The 18,367-nt window shown below is 42.3% G+C and overlaps 1 protein-coding gene across 6 annotated transcripts; it reads right to left on the bottom strand.

Annotated features, from left to right (window-relative positions):
- Positions 1 to 454: 454 nt before the first annotated feature.
- MTRF1 (mitochondrial translation release factor 1) lies at positions 455 to 17,755 on the bottom strand. 6 transcript variants are annotated; one of them, XM_033051633.2, is made up of 12 exons: positions 17,624 to 17,712; positions 16,814 to 16,906; positions 14,981 to 15,021; positions 14,563 to 14,904; positions 11,985 to 12,076; positions 11,072 to 11,153; positions 10,754 to 10,861; positions 10,490 to 10,662; positions 9,233 to 9,350; positions 8,021 to 8,157; positions 4,995 to 5,093; positions 3,177 to 3,399 (listed from the first exon to the last, which is right to left on the bottom strand). In XM_033051633.2, exons 4-12 carry the CDS (start codon positions 14,882 to 14,884, stop codon positions 3,280 to 3,282), a joined length of 1,251 nt encoding a protein of 416 aa, XP_032907524.1. In that variant the 5' UTR covers positions 14,885 to 14,904; positions 14,981 to 15,021; positions 16,814 to 16,906; positions 17,624 to 17,712; the 3' UTR covers positions 3,177 to 3,279. The 6 variants fall into 6 exon arrangements, with proteins under 6 accessions (XP_032907519.1, XP_032907524.1, XP_032907520.1 ...); XM_033051629.2 differs by having other exon boundaries at positions 14,563 to 15,021; XM_033051630.2 differs by lacking the exon at positions 17,624 to 17,712 and adding an exon at positions 17,290 to 17,309 and having other exon boundaries at positions 14,563 to 15,021.
- Positions 17,756 to 18,367: the final 612 nt, after the last annotated feature.

The following is an 18,367-nucleotide window of genomic DNA, read 5'->3' as shown; positions in this document are numbered from 1 at the left end:
GGTGCAGATTCTGCTCAAAATGGGGCCTGGGGTAAATATAAACTAAAATAGGTCTGTAAATATGTAAATGCTTATTAAAAATAAATACTTCTATTTTGTGGCTACCAACAGAATGTCTGTGTGCCTTCCTGTAGCACCTTAAGCAGTAACTGGAAATTGGTTTATTCTGTGCATCAATTGTGAGTAACAAAACCCCTGGGTTTAAATTTTTTATTTGAAATGTTTTAACTGAGTTCAGGTTAAGATTTGTTGCAGTTACTGTTAGTAACATTCAAAATAAAGCTGAATATATGAGCTTTTTGATTATAATCAACCATGATTCAGTATTACATATTTGCTGGCCTTAGGAACAATGAGCAGTGCTCTGAGAGTCAGATACACACTCAATGACTCAATTAAAGCAATCGAGGCGAGGTACCCGGGCTGCTCTCCTTTTGCAGGGTAAACATTCTGCCATGGAAGGGCTGCTCCTTCCAGGCACACACAGCTTTTGTCTGGCTTCCTTGCTGGCTGGGTGAGATGCTGCTGTGTGAGGCCTCAGCAGAGAAATGAAAGAGATCCAAGAGCTGCATTTCCAATCAATCAGCAGGATCTGCAGAGTGGTGAAGCTGGTGCCCTGCACAACCTGTGATGTGACGTCCATGGGTAAGGTCCCCAGATGGTGCTGGGGGGAAGCCAGGCGGAGAGCTGGTAGTTCATGTTTGTTGTGGCCCTATTTGACAGGGAAAGCTGCAGGAGAAGGCTGTTTGGAGCAGAAGAATCTCCTCTTGCCCTGTTGTGCTGTTCCCGGGGCTATTTGTTTCTTCCCAAGACACTGTTTCCCTTTTCCTCCCCGTGCTTTGTTACTGTAATTTTTCCTGCTGTTGATTTCGATGCTGAAAGTCCTGATTGCTTGTAGGAACCAAAAAGCCCAAGCTGAAATATTCCATCCTGAAAACACCTCAGAAACAGCAGTGTTCTGCTGCACATCCCTTCCTTCTGGACAAGTGCCAGGCCGTGGTCAAACACAATCTCTCAGCTCTTTAATCCCACAGAAAGGCTGGAGTGAAAGAGCTTAGAATAAAATATGGCTTCAAGTATTTTTTAAGTTTGGAGAAAACAGTTTCAAATAATGTGTTCTCAATAAGGAAAAGCAAATATATCTGGTTTTAGCAAAGCAGAGCATTGCACACAGTGGCCTCCAGTAGAAGTGTTTCCACTCTATCTCAAACTGTCATAGGGGTATTTTGCTGACATACACATGTATATGCATTTGCAGGAAAAGCTTAGGACAAAGACCCTTCAGGATCTCCTGGCCAGGCTGACGGAAGAGGCTCAGCTTCTAAATTTCAATACCTATATTTGGGACATCCAAAACTTAGTAAAGAGGGGAGATGCTGTCTGCTTTCTTTCTTCTCATCACTCTGCACAAAACCATCAACAAAAAAGGGCTACAGAAAATTGATCAATCATAAATATCCACAAGGTCCTGCAGAAATACTACTCTCTATCTTCCAGTAAAATAAACAAGGCTCATATTTTTAAGTGTTTCAAAAACATTTCATGCTACAGAACTTCATAGGCACTAACTAATCCTGGAAGTGGAATCTTTTTATTTAAAAAATTTTAAGAAGTTCCTAAGAGAAAGTTAGAAATGTTTGAGAGATATAATTAATAAAATTAATTGGTGCATTTAATTGCATAATGAAAGTGAGCATGGTAATTGGATAACCATGTTAGCTGAATATTTTCCTATTACAGATCATATTCGTTATTGCCAGTCTGTTGGCACTGCAAGAAGTATAAGTTCAGTTGCAGATGTCTCTGGAGGGTTCTTTTTCTGGACTGCTTACTGAAAGAAGTCAAAGTCCAAATTAATCCTGAATTGCACGGTAAGAAGTTTCCTGATTGACTTGCAGAGCTACCAATTAACAAAAAAACCAACCAACTCAACCGAAGCCCCAAAGCTTTTGTAATTAAAGTGTTGGAAGCAAGAGAGAAATTGTCAGACAAAGCTTGCTGATAAGAACACACAAAAGAATCGGAAAATAATTGCAGAATGGAAGAGTATAATTTTCCTGCTTTCTTCCTGTTACAAATTCTGTCTTTCTAAATACAGCTGAATAATATTACAATTGTTGCTCTATATACAGCAGTAAGAACTACACCCTTTAGAAGAACATTTCCCCACACATTAATCCTGATTACAAAACAAATATGAAAATATAAATCAACCACAAGGCATAATTTAAATTGAAACAATTAACTGGTTCTTCTTGTACAGAAGACAGTACAGAGCAGCTTTCCAGCAGAACCTGGGACAAACAGGATGAAAAGAAGATGCCACGATCTGGCAAGTGAACCCAGCTGAGCAGAGCACCAATCTTTGCAGTACCCTGAGCACGGAGCATTCCTAAGTCAGGCCTACAAGGAGTGCCTGCCTGTGCTCAGTGCCTGCCAGCACTGCACATGTGCAGGGCAAAACATCAGCACAAGTCTTGTCAGAGCTCAGTGTGCCCTGTAGACATCTGGATCCCCTCAAGGACAGGCAAAGGCAGACAATCCCAAAGACAGGAGCTGAATTCCAGAGCTACCTGGTTTGCTGAAGTGCATCTGCAGTATGAACTCGTTTTCTCTGCCAGGAGCCAGGGAGTTGCCTGTTACCTCATAAACTTAATAAAAAACTAGAGCATGTACTTCTACAAACCACTGCAGCACATGGGCCAGTCCCACCACAAGCTGACCCAAGGATTCTTGGAAGAAATTTAACAGGCTTCTCTCTTAACATTCTGGCCTCTTCACTCCTTTTGCTTTTGTATATTTACCCTAAAAAAATAAAGCGTCATAATAAAAAATTTATTTCTAAAGGATTTAATTTAGGAAGCTCACACAACAGCAGAAAAAAAATAGTATTCATGAGGCCAAGTTCTAGACTAGGGGAGCTCAGTTTCTTTCACCTGGAAAGGAACATCTCCCACCACCAAACAAAAAATGCACTATGTGGTATTTATTCTGCTCCACCACCACAATTCTGTGCCTTTCCAGCTGTAATAAAGTCAAGAGAAGGACCAGCTTAACAAAGCCCAGCTGCCAAGACAGGAGGAGTGTGCACACAGAACTCCAAGCTGATGCTTTTCTGCCAGGGCTGCTGCAATAAATTCAACCCACCAATATACAAAAAGAATAGGATCACACACTGAAAAACAGAGAAATAGGTTTTAATCAACATATCATCTAAAAAACACATCTCTTTTATTTGGCTACCAAACACAACAATTCTCTTTTAATTCTACTTGGTCTTCAGCCTCCTCCTTCTAAAGCCTGCAAATTTTCTAGATATTGGGTGACAGCCTCTATCTCTGCAAACTCCAGTAGTCTGTTGATTAGCTTATCCAGTGCTTCTTTCCCACTTAGAATTTCCTATTAAAAAAGCAGACAAAAGCATTACTGGCTGTCCTTCAGCACTATTCTGAAACACCAACTACTCAGATCCCTGACATGCACTTGGCCTGCAGTCTCTCCACTTGCTCATCCTTGAAGGTCCCTCCCTCCCACGCGAAAGCAGCAGTGGTGGACAGCAGCAGGACATCAGCAGCCTGATGGATTCCGGCAGCAACAGAAACAGCTACTGCCCTGCTTTTGTGTAACCCTTGCACTTACATGAAAATTCCCTGCAAGAACAATCAAGGATTGAGGAACCTAATTCAAATACTGTTGTCCATGGCAAGAATGAGGCTATTTTGCAAGCAAAGCTCAATTAACTCTTGTTAGGCAGTTTATGGTTCCAGTTTCACTCAAGAAAGATCCAAACACTAAGCAACTGAATAGCAAAAGCCACTGTCATGCAATCATGGAACTATTTCCTCTGCCATGGATATTCTGCACTCCAATTACTATGAACCATTCAGTATGTCCTGAATTCTCTGCAGTTACCCAGGACACCTGTGGATAGTTTGAAAAGTGTTGCTCCTTATGCAACAGCACTTACAGCAAACTAGATACCTAAGCCAAAATACAGAGGGATCACCCTAAACTTTGTTTTTCATAATTTTAATACCAAAAAATCCATTAGTAGGACTTTTTTTCCCATTGTAAAAACCCCCAATAAATAGAATCATAGAATGGTCTGGGTTGGAAGGTACAGTAAAGATCATCCAGTTCCAACCCCACCCTGGCATGGGCAGGGACATCTTTACTAAACCAGGTTGCTCAAAGCCCCATCCAACCTGGCCTTGAAACTTCCAAAGATGAGGCATCCACAGCTTCCCTGGGAGGTAACCTGCTCCAGCGTTTCTTCACCCTCACAGTAAAGAATTTTTTCCTAATATCTAATCTAAATATACCCTATTTTAGTTTGAAGCTATTCCCCCTTGTCCCGTCACTTTTGTTACTCTTGTAAAAATCTCCCTCTTTCTTGTAGGATCCTTTTGAGGGAAGGCTGCAATGAGGTCATCCCAAAGCTTTCTCTTTTGCAGGTTGAACAATCAGTAACATTCAAGCCATATGTAGATATTTACTCAGAAACAAGATCTTAGATAATCTTAAAATGAAAACATGCAGTTTCAGTTTCTTTTAACTGTGGCCTGTGATGCAAACATAAAAGCTCTTCTTCTTCTTTACTCCAGCATTAGGAGGAGGAAAGAATGGCCCAACAAAAAAAAAAAAAGTCTTTCCTGTCAGGTTTTTGGTTTTGATGTACTATGCTTCAAGAATCTCAAATGCCACTTGCCCAGTTTGGTAAAAGGACTCATGGAACTACATGCTTGATCACTTTCCACTCATATAGCAGGAGAAAAACACACAGAGAAGTAGGCCAGTGAGCTATGGCCTGTGCCAGTAATCTCTAAGACTACAAGAAGGCAAGAAAGAAAGTTTAAGCTTTCTAAATCTAGTATTCTGTCAGAGCACAACTGGTTACTTTCTTCATATATATATATAAGTTGTGCTCACTAATTTAATTTTTTTCTTCCTATGCTAAACCTAAGTATCTAAATATTCTCATAAGCAACCCTTACCTTAATATTTCGTGCATCATAGGAGATCCTGTGGTCAGTGACTCTGTCCTGGGTGAAGTTGTAAGTACGAATTCTCTCTGACTGGGCTCTTGTTCCCAACTGCAGCAAAGCAGGAAAAAACAAAATCTGTTGTGTTTTTAAAAAGAACAAATACTTCTCTAGGACAGGATACTTAAAATAAACCGTAATGGATCAGCCTGTTCCAACTACCAACCTAGTGGTCACTGGCTTGGCACATGGGATATTTAAAAATATTGTGGCATTACTGAACTGTATTGTTTGTGACACTGTATCACAGACCAAGTTTCTCTATCCTAAAGCACATTTCTGTCCCAGCTCTGTAGCTGAAAGAACCACGTAACTCTCAAAGGTCATGTAAGGTACAGAAGTCCTTACTTCAAAAAAAATACACAAATGGGGTTTTCTAGGGGGAGGGAGGGTTGTAGCTTCCACACAAAAAAATGAAAATTTGCTCCATTAATAACAGAAGCAGCACAGTTAACGTGTGGCTGTCAGAAATCAGCACCAAAAGAGAGCTAGAGTTAAGAAGTTAAGTTACCCTCTAGTGGTGAAGCGTGAGAGTGCAAACAGCAATTCTAACTTTTGAAGCAGAAACCCAAATGTAGCACTGTTGGGGTTAAACACTTCACTAAACACTGTGGTCTCTGCTAAAATGGAGAATTAAATGCTAAAAAATGCTCAAAGAAACAAACAGGTGTCCATTTCAGTGGGATTAGGTAAAAATTTCATCTGCACTCAAAACGTGTATTTTAGAACATGGAATTTCTAGAATAATCTGAAACATTAGGAAAGGTAATTGACTTTTGCCTGATTTTCCACACTAGTAATATAAATATAAATATAAATGTACATAAATATAAATATATAAAAATGTACATAAATATAAATACACATAAAATATATAAAACATTAATATCTATATCATATTAATATATGCATATAGATATAAATATTGATACAAATATTAATACAAATATAAATACAAGTCCTTTATGCAGCTTTGAAGGCTCTCAGACTGAAATTACAGTAATTTCACGAATACAAGCCGCACCAATTTGACCAAAATTTTGGTGGAAACCCGGAAGTGCGGCTAATATTCCGGGGCGGCTAATCTATTAACAAAATTCTAAAAGCTGCCAACATGGAAGTGAGAGCCCGCGGCAGCCCCAAGCCAAGCTGGAGCCCGGCCGGCCCCGGCAGAGGTGGGAAAGCCTGGCAGAGGCGGGGCCAGCAGTGTGGGGGCGGGCGGCAGAGCCTGAGCCAGCAGGGCGGGGCAGGGGGGGCGGCAGAGCCCGGGCCAGCAGGGTGGGGGAGTCCGGGAGAACTGGGGCTAGCAGTGCAGGGGAGCATGGCAGAAGCAGGAAGGCCGGCGGGTGGGGCTGCCTGGCAGCGGGGGAAGCCCAGCAGAATCGGGGCCAGCAGCGTGGGGGAGCCCGGCGGTGCGGGGGCCTGCAGTGCCGGCCAGGGCGAGGAAACGTGGCGGCGGTGCAGACGGGAGGGGGCGGCCGGCGAGCCTGGTGGCGGCGGCGGCAGCCCTGCCGGCGGGGCGAGCGAAAGCGGCGCTCGCGAAAGCGCCGCCCGGCGAGCGAAAGCGCCGCCGCGAGCCGCGAGCCGTGAAAGCGCCGCCGCGAGCCGCGAGCCGCGAAAGCGCCACCGCGAGCCGCGAGCCGCGAAAGCGCCGCCGCGAGCCGCGAAAGCGCCGCCGCGAGCCGCGAGCCGCGAGCCGCGAAAGCGCCGCCGCGAGCCGCGAAAGCGCCGCGGGGCGGGCGCGGCGCTCGCGAGGCGCGGCGCGGGGCGAGCGAAAGCGGCAGCGGGGTGGGCGGCGAGCCCGGCGGCGGCAGCCCTGCCAGCCGGGCGAGCGAACGCGGCAGCGGGGCGGTGCTGACGGGAGAGGGGTGCCAGCGAGCCCTGCGGCGGCGGCAGCACCACCCGGCCAGCCCCGCCGAGCCGTGGCGCTGAGCTGGGCCACCCGGCCCCGTCGGCAACCATGAGCGGGCCGAGCCTTCCTGGCCCCGCCCCGAGCCAGTAAAGCCCGCTATGCCGCGATCCTCTTACTAATTGGCCAATTTGTGAAAGCTGCGCACGGATTCTCGCGACGAACGAAAGTGCGGCTAATATTCGGGGTGCGGCTTATCTATTGACAAAGACAGCAACATTGTCGAGGCACCGGGGGTGCGGCTTATAATCCGTGCGGCTTGTATTCGTGAAACTACTGTAATAACAAAAGATAAATGGCACACTGCTTACAACCATGGGGTTAATAATCTGCAGGGACAGTATGCTTAAATGCAACCCAGAATAAAGTGATTTAATAGCTGAGCTGGAAAATCTGGAGTACTGAGTAATATTCTAAAGCATTTCTATTCCAATAGATCACTGTTGAAGTTTGAACGACAAATGGGAAAATACTCAAAGAATGGGAAAAGAATGACAAGACATTTTAAGAAAAAAGCACACTTTGCAACCTAACCTGAAGTAACTTTTCCAGAGGCTGTTTCAAAATGTTACCTCAAAATGTTTCCTAAACTGTATCAAATAAGCAGGTACTTAATTGCATGGTGGTAGGATTGTTTATTTACTTGTTTCTCTCAAAAGCTCTGTATGGACTTAAAATACTCTCCATTAGAAACTTCTGAGAACTCCTGATCCTACTTTTCATTGAATGTAACTTTTTACTGATGCTTAATTTGTGTAACCCTGGCCTTAACGGCAGCATTCAGTACATGATGTTGAATTTTCTCTTTTGAAAAATTTCAGCCAGACTTCTGACTCTTCTTTCCAGCCACAGTTGATGTCTTACTTCCATTGCCTGAGAAGTCTACAATAGCATTGAACTGGGGTAAGTAAAGGCAGGCTTACCATTTTAAGTGTAAGATTCTCCTCCCTTGCAAGCACTCCTAGTTAGACACACACTCTCACTTGTTCTGTCCCCGTCACCCAAAGAAATCAGAAACAAATCCACAACACAACCCCCTCTCCAGATCCCAGGCACCACTTGTCCTCACCTGCAGTTTCCTGGCACTCTGCTCTTGACTGAGCTGCTTTTCAATGACCTGCTGGTACAGCTTAGCTCTCAGTGTCCGCAGAGCTATTTCCTTGTTCATCTGCTGCGACCGCTCCTGCTGGCACTCAACTGCCAGTCCTTCACAGAGGCACCCAAGAGCCCATTATAACAAAGAACAAACAAGCTGAATTAATTCTAACGCATTAGGCAAATGAAACCCACTGGAGTGCTGGTTTGTAGGGCCTTCCAGCTGTAGGATAAAAAGTAATTTTAACACACTGGCCAGAACCATTAGTGTGTTTTTAAACTTGTCACAGCTGCACCGGGAGGCTTTGTTCTGTGCTACGGAAAAGTCAGGGGTATTTTAAAATTTCATGAAGCAAACAAGTTTCTGACATTGCCTCTAGAAACTGAGTTCACTCCAATTAGCTGTCATATGTTAAAAATGCAATTTGAACAGTCTACAAGAGCATATTTAAAAGACTGTAACACAAGTTTTTAAAATCTTGGTCCAGGTAAGCTCTTGGAGGGTGGAAAATTCATTATTCTAGGAGAAAGGAGTGCCAAATCAACACTGGTGAGTCTTTAACTTAATTATGAAAAATGAGCTAAAACAAAATAAAGATCTTTAAAACAAATGTATAACTTCTCGTTTGATTTCTAAAAGAAAAAGGCATATAAGGAACAGCTGTTTTCAGGTCATTACTGGAATTTCCTGTGCCTAAAAGCAATTCTGCATCTATACAGAGAGAAGCTCACTGAGTTCCAACAAAACACATCCCAAAAAAGACAGGGTGGTTCAGTCTACACAGTACCTTCTCATCAATGTACATTTTCCTTTCTATCCAACATATGATAGCATTATCTAGTATTGATTGAAAATCTTCAAGACTTCTTTTTATCAGTTATGTAACTGCACAGATTCCAGCAAGGCTAAGCATGCCCTTGCTTGCCAGTGGCCATTACTGCTGAAGGTACAGAGCACACAGTGCAAATTATTTACATCTTCTACCCTGTCCCTGTTACCCTCCATCACTCTGCCCCTGGTATACAGCCCCTTTATCATATTGCCTGACTACAAGAGGGAAAGAACCGGAAGGGGCTACTTCTCTTTATTTGGTATAAAAAAGCCCTGCAAGAGACCACCTGCAGGATCAAAAGCTTCCTTTTCAAGATACAGATTCAGTGTGATTAAAAGTACAGCCAGACTCACCTGTGGGAAGGTGCACAATCCTCACAGCACTATCAGTTTTGTTAACATGTTGCCCTCCTGCTCCTCTGGCTCTGAATGTATCTATACGCAAATCTTTGGGATCCACTTTAACATCAACCTAGAATCAAAGAAAATTACTACTTCCTGTCAGTGACACTCAGCATTAATAAGAAATCACTTCTCAAAAAACTGCTCCTTTACAACTGTACTAAGTAACAGTCAATCATTAGAATTTAAAAAACGCAGTGGCAAATATCTCTGAAAAGCAAATAATGCCTTAAAGATTTCACTTAGTTTTTCAAACTTTTACTCCAGGTCCTTCAGAAAACAAGGTATGCGTGTGTCTGAAACTAAACAAAATCACTGTTTTGCAAAAACACTAGCTTTGGCAGAGAGACTAAGAAATAAGCAAATATTTAAAACCCACTTCTAAACATCAGCGCAAGGACCTTGTTCATGAGTCAAGCCTGAATGATTCTTGCAACAGTACTTAGAATCATCTGAGGAGAAAATAGGTATATCCAGACTCATTCAAGTAAGGATTGCCACACTGGAAATAGGAGTCCATGATGACCTGGACCATAGTTTGAGCTCAATAGATGGGAAAGGAACATTCAGATCTGATCAGTGTTGCAAGGAAAGTATTATGAAGGAGCAGGAGAAGGTGTAGGAAAAGCCTACAGGATCTGTTGTGCTTTTTTTCTGTGTAAATTGGTGGTCTAAGTGAGAACTCTTGGTATCAGAGAGGTCTCAGACAGACTAGCCAACCACTCATTCACATTCAAAGGAGACTGTGCTTGATTTATCAGAGAAGGACACCAGTAGTTTAAATGAAACAAAAAAAATCAAAAGGATGTATAGAATCACATTACTATGCAACACTGAGTACTTTCTTGGATATATTCTGTGTCTTAAAACATGATGTAATTTAAAATTGGCTTACTCATAGCAGTGAGCCTTGTCAGTGTTGGGGCTGGAACATTTAATGAAATGATCACTCACATGCCATTTCAGGCAACAGCAAATCTCTGCAAAGTTGCTCCTGATGATCCATTTATTCATATAAGGTACAGAGCCAAGGACTATCACCACCCAGAGTCAAAGCACTTGTGGTTCACTTACTGGGACTTGCACAAAGCACATGGTTATCAGTGAAACCCCCAAAACAGTAACATGGTTTTAAATAACACCTACTCCAATGCCAAAATGGGTGAGCAGGGGTTCAGCACCACCTTACCATGCCAATGAACAGTTTACCTCCTCTGGCTGAGGAAGGACAATGACTGACATCGTCCCAGTGTGAATACGCTGCATTCTTGACGACAAGCCTATCTCAGGGATTCGCTGGACTCGGTGAGTTCCTCCTTCATATTTCAGATGCCTGTAGACATTCTCTCCGGAAATATGAGCAGCAGCATGATGCAAGCCTCCTGGAGAGACAAATAGCATGTGACAAATAGAGCAGAGAAACACTGTTTTCAACTGCATTGTCTTGGTGGAACCTCTGAAGAACTGCTGTACCTATCTCAGCTGGCGTGTAGTTCACAACATCAAATGTCCAACGCTTGTAGTCGGCATAGTTCTGGTACATCTCAAACATTTCTTTAGTGAACTGTTGGCAGATGTCCCCTAAAAATTAAAAGGCGTTACCACATAAACAGCAGATTTTAGATTTAACTGCAACTCTAACCCCAGTCATTAGGCAGGTTAATGCTCATCATTAGGAAGTATTACTTTATGCCAATAAAGTATAAAAAAGGCATTAAGAATAAGCCATAAGAGGTTTAATGGAGTTGGATAGAGGTTGGAAATAATCTTCACTGTAGGGGCTTTGCTGACCTCCAGTTGTTCTGCCAGCTGTCACTTCTAATATGACAGGACTTCTATCATATTTTTCCTTTGGCACTAGAAGCTGGAAAAGCTGGAAAAAAAACAAAAAAAAAAGAATGCCATTATCTCCTTCATGACCCTGGATCTTCTCTTAATCAAATTTACAGCCAGCCTTCACAATTGCCACAGCCTGAGCACACAAAACCACTGACTTCTTTGGCAAGCTAGTTAAGTAGGGCTAAAAACTTGCAACTCAGTGCAGTCAGTGTGGAAATGCAACATACTAGTGCATCCACATGAAAGTTAGCTGAAAATCCAGTCCTGCCAAGTCAAGTGCCAGGTCACCCACCCCAGCCCCAGCTACCTACCTACCCAAACAAAGTTATTAGCTAACCCAACCAATCTTTACATTAATTTTGTTTTTCAGAAAGTCACATTTCCTATTATTTCAGTCTAGTATAGAAGTGAGCCCAAACACAGAGGTCTCCACAGAATTGTTTCAACTTCTTTGCTTATATTTTCCCCACTCATGGGGTGCTGTCAGCTGAAGAGAAAATGAAGACTGCAAGTTCCAATCAGAAATCCTTCAAGAGTACATGCTCCACTGCTACAAACAGTTACTAGGATGTCATGTCAAGTCTCAGAAGCACAGACTCACAGACTCACCACTTTTTTAATCCCCTTCAGCATTTGCAGACAGACAAGCAAGCAAGAGAAATGACTCAATTAATCATCTTTTAAGACACAATTGTCACTAAGAAGCTTACTAATAATTAATGTTGCCACTTCTTTTCAGGAAAAATACAGAAGTTGGACCTCTGTTTCATTAAACTCAAGTGTCAGAATCTATCGGTAAGATCATAAAGGAAAGGTTTTGTGACATCTTTATTTACAAAGCTGTAAAATTTTACCTGAGGCTCACCTTTCTGCACAACATATTCATTTTTTTATCCAGGCCTTTCTTCTCTTCTAAGGCAAGTTCTAGAAGTTGTTTCTCATCTCTGCTGTCTAGCTCTAAATTCCAAAAACAGGAATAGATTGTTAAGCCAATCTCACCTAGCACAAATTATAACACAGCTGTCCAAAGACAGGCACTGCAGCACAGAAAAGCTTGTAGTGTTTTGCCAGCAGCCCAAGCTAGGATGCACATGCTAACTCAATGATCATACTTTCCAGGTGTGCTAAAAGGTGCAGCAGATATTTTACCTGTGATTAGACTGCCCCTTCCCACATTTTAGAGCTTACTAACAAACTATGACACATTCTCAGTTAAAGCCCACAGAAGTTCCTAGCCTTTTCTGCCATGGAGGCTCCAGGTTACAGTAACAAAAAATGCTGATCAGTAGTAATAGATTATACACTAAATAGAAACTTGGAAGACAGTTGGAGTCAAGTGGAAAACCTGTCACTGCTAAAACAGAGAACCCCCTCTCCTTTTCATCTTTCTTTCCACATTTCTACTCACCAGAAAGTGAAACAATTCAACTCACTGAAATTAAAAAAGTAAGTCTGGTTGAAAAAATGCATGTTTTTACCGTGCCAAGTGGAACTAGATTTAAATTACAACTGGACAATTACCAACACAAATGAGGAGGGAATGGCTGAAGCCAGTTTTGAGCAGTTGGGAGTAAAAGTGAGGGAACAAAACAACAAAGAGGAGGTGAAAACCTTCTGCCTTGTGGCCAGCATGGAAACTATAGGTTTGTCTCAGATGCAGCACAAAACTGGACTCTCAAATCACTACCAGCTGGTCCAAAAGGTATGTTTATTGATCAGTTAGATAAACAGTATCAAATAACTACTGCCAAAAGTGCTGAGAGATGGTCTGGTGGTGACCAATGAGCTTCAGGTTCAAAGGATTGGTGTCTCATTCCTACCTCCCTGCAAAACAGAATTCACTTAACCTACCTCGTGACTCACATCACCAGAGAGAAACTGGGAAATATTTTTCTGCTTCACTGAATGTTGCAAATATAAAATCCTACAGCAATTGTCAGGAATTCAGGTACTAGAGACAAGAGGGTCAGTTAGGGAGCTAAGTGGAAAACAGTGAATGGCCAAACGAAAGGGACATCTGTGTTTTAACTTGGAACAGGATAAATGGTACAGACAAAATATTTTGGCTCAATTAATTTATTGGCTGTAATATTTTACCATTCTTTTCCCTTCTTTCAACTAGAACTCACTCCATCCCTCTGCATCATAATTTATGGAATTAGAAAAATTCTTCATTGTATTTATTTGATCCAAAAACAGCCTTTCTAACTTGAAATATGAATTTTCCAGAGTTTTCTTAATACTTTTTAGTTCTTTCAAGAATATTTCTTTTTCCACATTAAATTTCTTATCTTGTCTCCTTCACTCTTTTCTCCAGTGAAGAGAATTAGAGAGGGTTGGGGTTTAAAATATTTTAAATAACTTTTTTTTCAAAAAGCATAAACATCTATCTATTTTTAAAAGTAAAGTATACAAGTGTTTTCTACCTGTATAAATAAGCTACATTTACATCTTAATTTCAGAATGTTCTTACTGTTTTGTCCACATGCCCTGTCTCTCCCTCTGAAAAGTACCATGAACTTTTGTCCTCCTCCATTTACACTGCTGGGTACCGATTTTTCCTGTGCTTTGATTTTCCCCTCCTTCACTGCTTTAATGCAATCCCCATTCTCCCCAGGTCAGTGTTTCCCTCTGTTGGCTTAATACTTCCCACTGTAGCAGAATGGATGCCTTTTTTTCCTTCCTACTGTGTGCACTTCCTCACACTTGTAACAATACTTGGGTTGTTTTCCCAAATGTTGCACCACTACTTATTTTGTAAATTCTTTTATTTGTTCCCTGTGTACTTTCTTATTCCTAAATGGTACAAAAAACAGTGACAATTTTTGACTTTTTTTTACCCCAACTTCTTCTGTAGCAGACTATTGAAAAACAGCAGTTCCTTAAACAACCATCATTTTTTATTCCCTAAAGGACTCCCCAAATATTTTCAAAGAAATATTAGCTTTTGCCATTTAAATTGGAAGCTGACAACTCAGAGTCTAATGAAATTTCATGTCATTTGCTCAATAAATATCACTGAACTGGTCAGATGGAATCCCATTTTAAATAGCACAGCTGAGGTCTGCATCTTATCAAAGGTTTTAGGCTCGCTACTTTTTTTTCTCCAGTTCAAACTGCTCTCAGTTCAACCAAAAAATAACCTCAAAACAAACGCTTCCCAACTATTTCTGTTAGATGGCTATCCCTGAGGTTCCAGACAATCCCTACTCTCCCAAAACTGCCATATTAAGACCTCAAACTAAAGTGAGGTGAGATGAAAAACAGAAGAATGTGGCTGCATGCAGAAAGCCCTTGCAGCACACAAGCTCCCAGGAGCAGGGACAATGGGGGAGTGTTCCAGGGCTGGCTGAACTTACTCACAAGCTTTCCTCAAAGGCTGGGCAATGAAATTTATCACAAGCACAGCTGCTGTTCTGAAGCAAGCAGGTAGATGTGTTTACCTGAGCACATCGCTTCTAACTCCTGAACTTCTCTTTCAGCCTCTTTGATTTCTTGAAATGCAGCTGCAATGGGGGACAGATCGGCACATCTTCTCCTCAGGGCTCTTTGCTCAAAGTCATTTAACGAGTCTGCGCTTAACTGATGACTAACCTGCTGGTATTCCTTGCTTAGAGTCTCCAGATACTTCTGCACAGCCTCATGCTTCCACAAAGCTTGAGAATCCTGATGGTTTTTCCTGTGCCGACTGTTAAAAGACAGAGTGAATCTAGCTGTGTCCAATAAAGACTTTGGCCTCCAAAATCCATGGCTGTGCAGTCCCATCACGCAGCCTATCTTCTTTGCTACAGGAGGGAGAAGACAGCTGTCAAGTTGGCTGTGACAGCAGCAATTGGCAAGCAGGCTCTTGAAAAGACAGACCTTTTGGAAAGGCTTCATTTTGTTTCTTATTTTCCCACCACCTGAAATTAAAAGCACACAGACATTGGCCAGTGTTATTAACTAAAAAAAGAAAGCATTCTATTAAAAAAACCCCACAACAAACAAACACAAGGACGTATCAAGCACATACTCTAGTTTGATTCCATGGACACAAATGCAACTGTTGTGGATAAAACGATTCCTGTTTTAGTCCCAGTTTAAACTAGAAACTCTCATCACCACCACTGTACTGACTGAGGGCTGGAAAAAGTCTTTTCTCTCACTTCCTCAAACAGTTTATTTACACTATGAAAAACCTCCTGTGGACGAGACTTTATAGACAATATCTTCATTTTGCCATATGTCTCATTGGAAAAATCCAACCCTTTCATGCCTTACTGATGAAAGAAAAATGTTGCTGAGAAGACAAATCAATACTAGAGGTGAAGAATTCTATATAGAGAATGTAAGAATTATATGCCAAACTATATCCACTACCATATAGTAGATGACCACACAATAGATCAATCAACAAAACTGCAATCCACTCACAAAAATCACTCACTCATACATGAAGAAAACAGGACTGCTTTACGTGCTTTATGTCCCCTATATATGTCTTACTATGATATATTTATACTTAAGCAACATAATATTTTCCATCCAAAAAGTGAGAAGCAGGTACGCTGAAATGTAATCCTGTGTTTTTCTGAGACACTTGGCTGACAGTTTTATAGGACCCAAGCTCCCCTTAGCATTACTGCTGTCCTATGAAAGATCATTTCCTTTTCATTTTATATCATCAGCATTGCAAACTACATTATGAATTACTACTGTGCTCTAAAATTTTATACTGGAGCACAAGGCTCTACTAGGAAGACTAAATTGAGATCAGACTTATTCTAGGACTACTCACACAGAAAAGGTTTAAAACACAAAGAAGCATTCCTAGTAACCCTGCCAGCGTCACAGTCCCATCCACCCAGCAATTTTTACAACAAAGTAGATCCTGAGAAAATAAGAGCATGAACCTTTTTGCAACAAGATCTCCTGGAAACCACATGGCTAAGTTTCCTGACACAATTATTTTTTACTCATCAGTGACAAGACCTTCTGTGCATCTTCATTCATTTTAATAACAAATTATGTGACACTCTAACTACTCAACTCACCCATTATTCTCACCTATATACTTTCATCCATTTGTCCACAATGAAGAAAGAGCAATATGCAGTAAAACCAGAAGTACTGCATCTTGTCTGAATGCTTACTACTTAAAGAAGGAGGCAAGGACCTTTATTCTACTTCTGTACCCTCCCCAGATTCCCCAGCCAGCAGGTGCTATCTAATCCACTGCAGCAATTTCAAGACTGCTTTAATGTACAGAAAGCAAATTATAACCCTCCTGGATTGCTATAGTGACTAAAACCAGCTGCAGCAGACGGATCCTGTTCCCTTCACCAGGAACACAGTAAAAGGCACAAATCAGGCTCATCATTTATGATCCTGGATTTAGGCATGAGCGGACTCAATTCCAAAAAGCCTAATTCTGCTGATGAATATGGACTTGCTCCAGATTAGCATGGCTCGTTGTTGTTTGGCTAAGTGCTGACCATCATCAACTCAATTTTAAAATATTAATGCTATATTTTATTTTAATTAATTCATTAAACATATTAATTACAAGCATCTAGCTAACTTTTATTGGTACAGCTAAGAAGCAATGTACTCAAATAAAAACAAATTTGTTGTATTGCTTTGTCTGAGCTCTCAGAAATAAAATTCTTGGGTTTAAAAACAACACAAAAAAACGAGTAATGAAATGACACAGACCTTCAAGGAAGTCAGAAGTTTCAAAATAATTTTGCTATGTTAAATAAAAAGGTTATCTCCTTATCTCCTCAGAAAGGGGGTGCCACACCACATCTGCATAAAGACAGATAAATAAATAGATATATAACTTCTACAGAGGTATGAGCATTAGATGACCTATTAAATGATCTCCAAAACAGATTTTAATAACTTTTAAATATGATTAAAACTACCACGTGCACATCACAACTCCAAAACCAGTAAGCAAAAGCGACGACTGTAGTTGTGCCATTAAAAATAATAATGAAAAAGAAATAATTTCAAGACAGAAAAGAGTTCTCAACCTCGCGAACTCCTTCAGAGATTACAAAATGCACTTCTAACAACCAAAGATGCTGCCGGTGCCATGCAGCAGCACTCGGGCACACACGAATTCGCAGGTACCCGGCAGGAGGAGGTACTCCGGCGCACACCGGGTCAGGAACAGCTCCGCACACCTCTGCCTCCCACCGCGGCCTGCCCGCGCAAAGCCGAGCAAAGCCCCCACAGCCGCGCAGGGAGCGGGCAGGGAGCAGCAGGAGCGGGTGGAAGAGGCAGGAGCGGGCAGGGAGCAGCAGGAGCGGGGGGAAGAGGCAGGAGCGGGCAGGGAGCAGCAGGAGCGGGGGGAAGAGGCAGGAGCAGGCAGGGAGCAGCAGGAGCGGGCAGGGAGCAGCAGGAGCGGGGGGAAGAGGCAGGAGCAGGCAGGGAGCAGCAGGAGCGGGCGGAAGAGCAGGAGCAGCGGCGGGTTGGGGGCTGCGCCCCCCGGTACCCGCGGCGGGCTCCGGCACTCACCGGGCCCGCAGGGATCGCGGCCCAGCCCGCAGGGATCGCGGCCCGGCCCGCGGGCCCCCGGCGGACGGGAAGCGCGGCGGAGCACTCGCAGTCCCAGCATGCCTGAGGGAAATCGCGCTTCCGTCTCCCCGCCGGCACCGCCCGCACCGCCTGAGCCACGCCGGCGGCAAAGGCGGCCTCCGCCTTTCCAATCTGATTAGCAAAAGATTAATTTCAGAGAAATCCGAATAAAATAATATTAAGCTCCACTTTGTGTCAAAGCTCACTGTTGAATTCTGTTTAAGATGAATTATTACTGTGCTACTAAAGGCAAACAAAATATTAATAAACATTACCATTCTGATTATGAGCATGCTAGTTAGCTGCAGCTTCGTCATAAACTATGTTTTAAAATATACTACGTCTGCGGACATTTTAAAAGCTATTATTAAACATTATACCACTAGCTCCCTAATTAAAATTTTAAAAATATTTAAGCAATGTTTTTTTATACCTATAATCACCAAAATACTTTTCTTCCCAGCTACTGTTATTCTACAAAATTAAAAAGGAAAAGATAAAACGTTTGTATTTGGCATGTAAAACATCACTGAGATTTGGTGTGGTAAATATTCCAAAAGACTGAAAATGGGACCAATCAATGGATAGGATTTGGGACAAACCTCAGTGCCTGAAGACAACTAACTGCTTGTTTAGACCTGAGGACAGCTTCTGGCTCTGCTCCACCTGCGGGGACAGGAGGCA

This window comes from Catharus ustulatus, chromosome 2 (genome assembly GCF_009819885.2).
Source record: "Catharus ustulatus isolate bCatUst1 chromosome 2, bCatUst1.pri.v2, whole genome shotgun sequence".
NCBI lineage: Eukaryota > Metazoa > Chordata > Aves > Passeriformes > Turdidae > Catharus > Catharus ustulatus.
The sequence above is the reverse complement of the archived record's forward strand: the minus strand, read 5'-3'. Positions and strand labels throughout refer to the sequence as shown.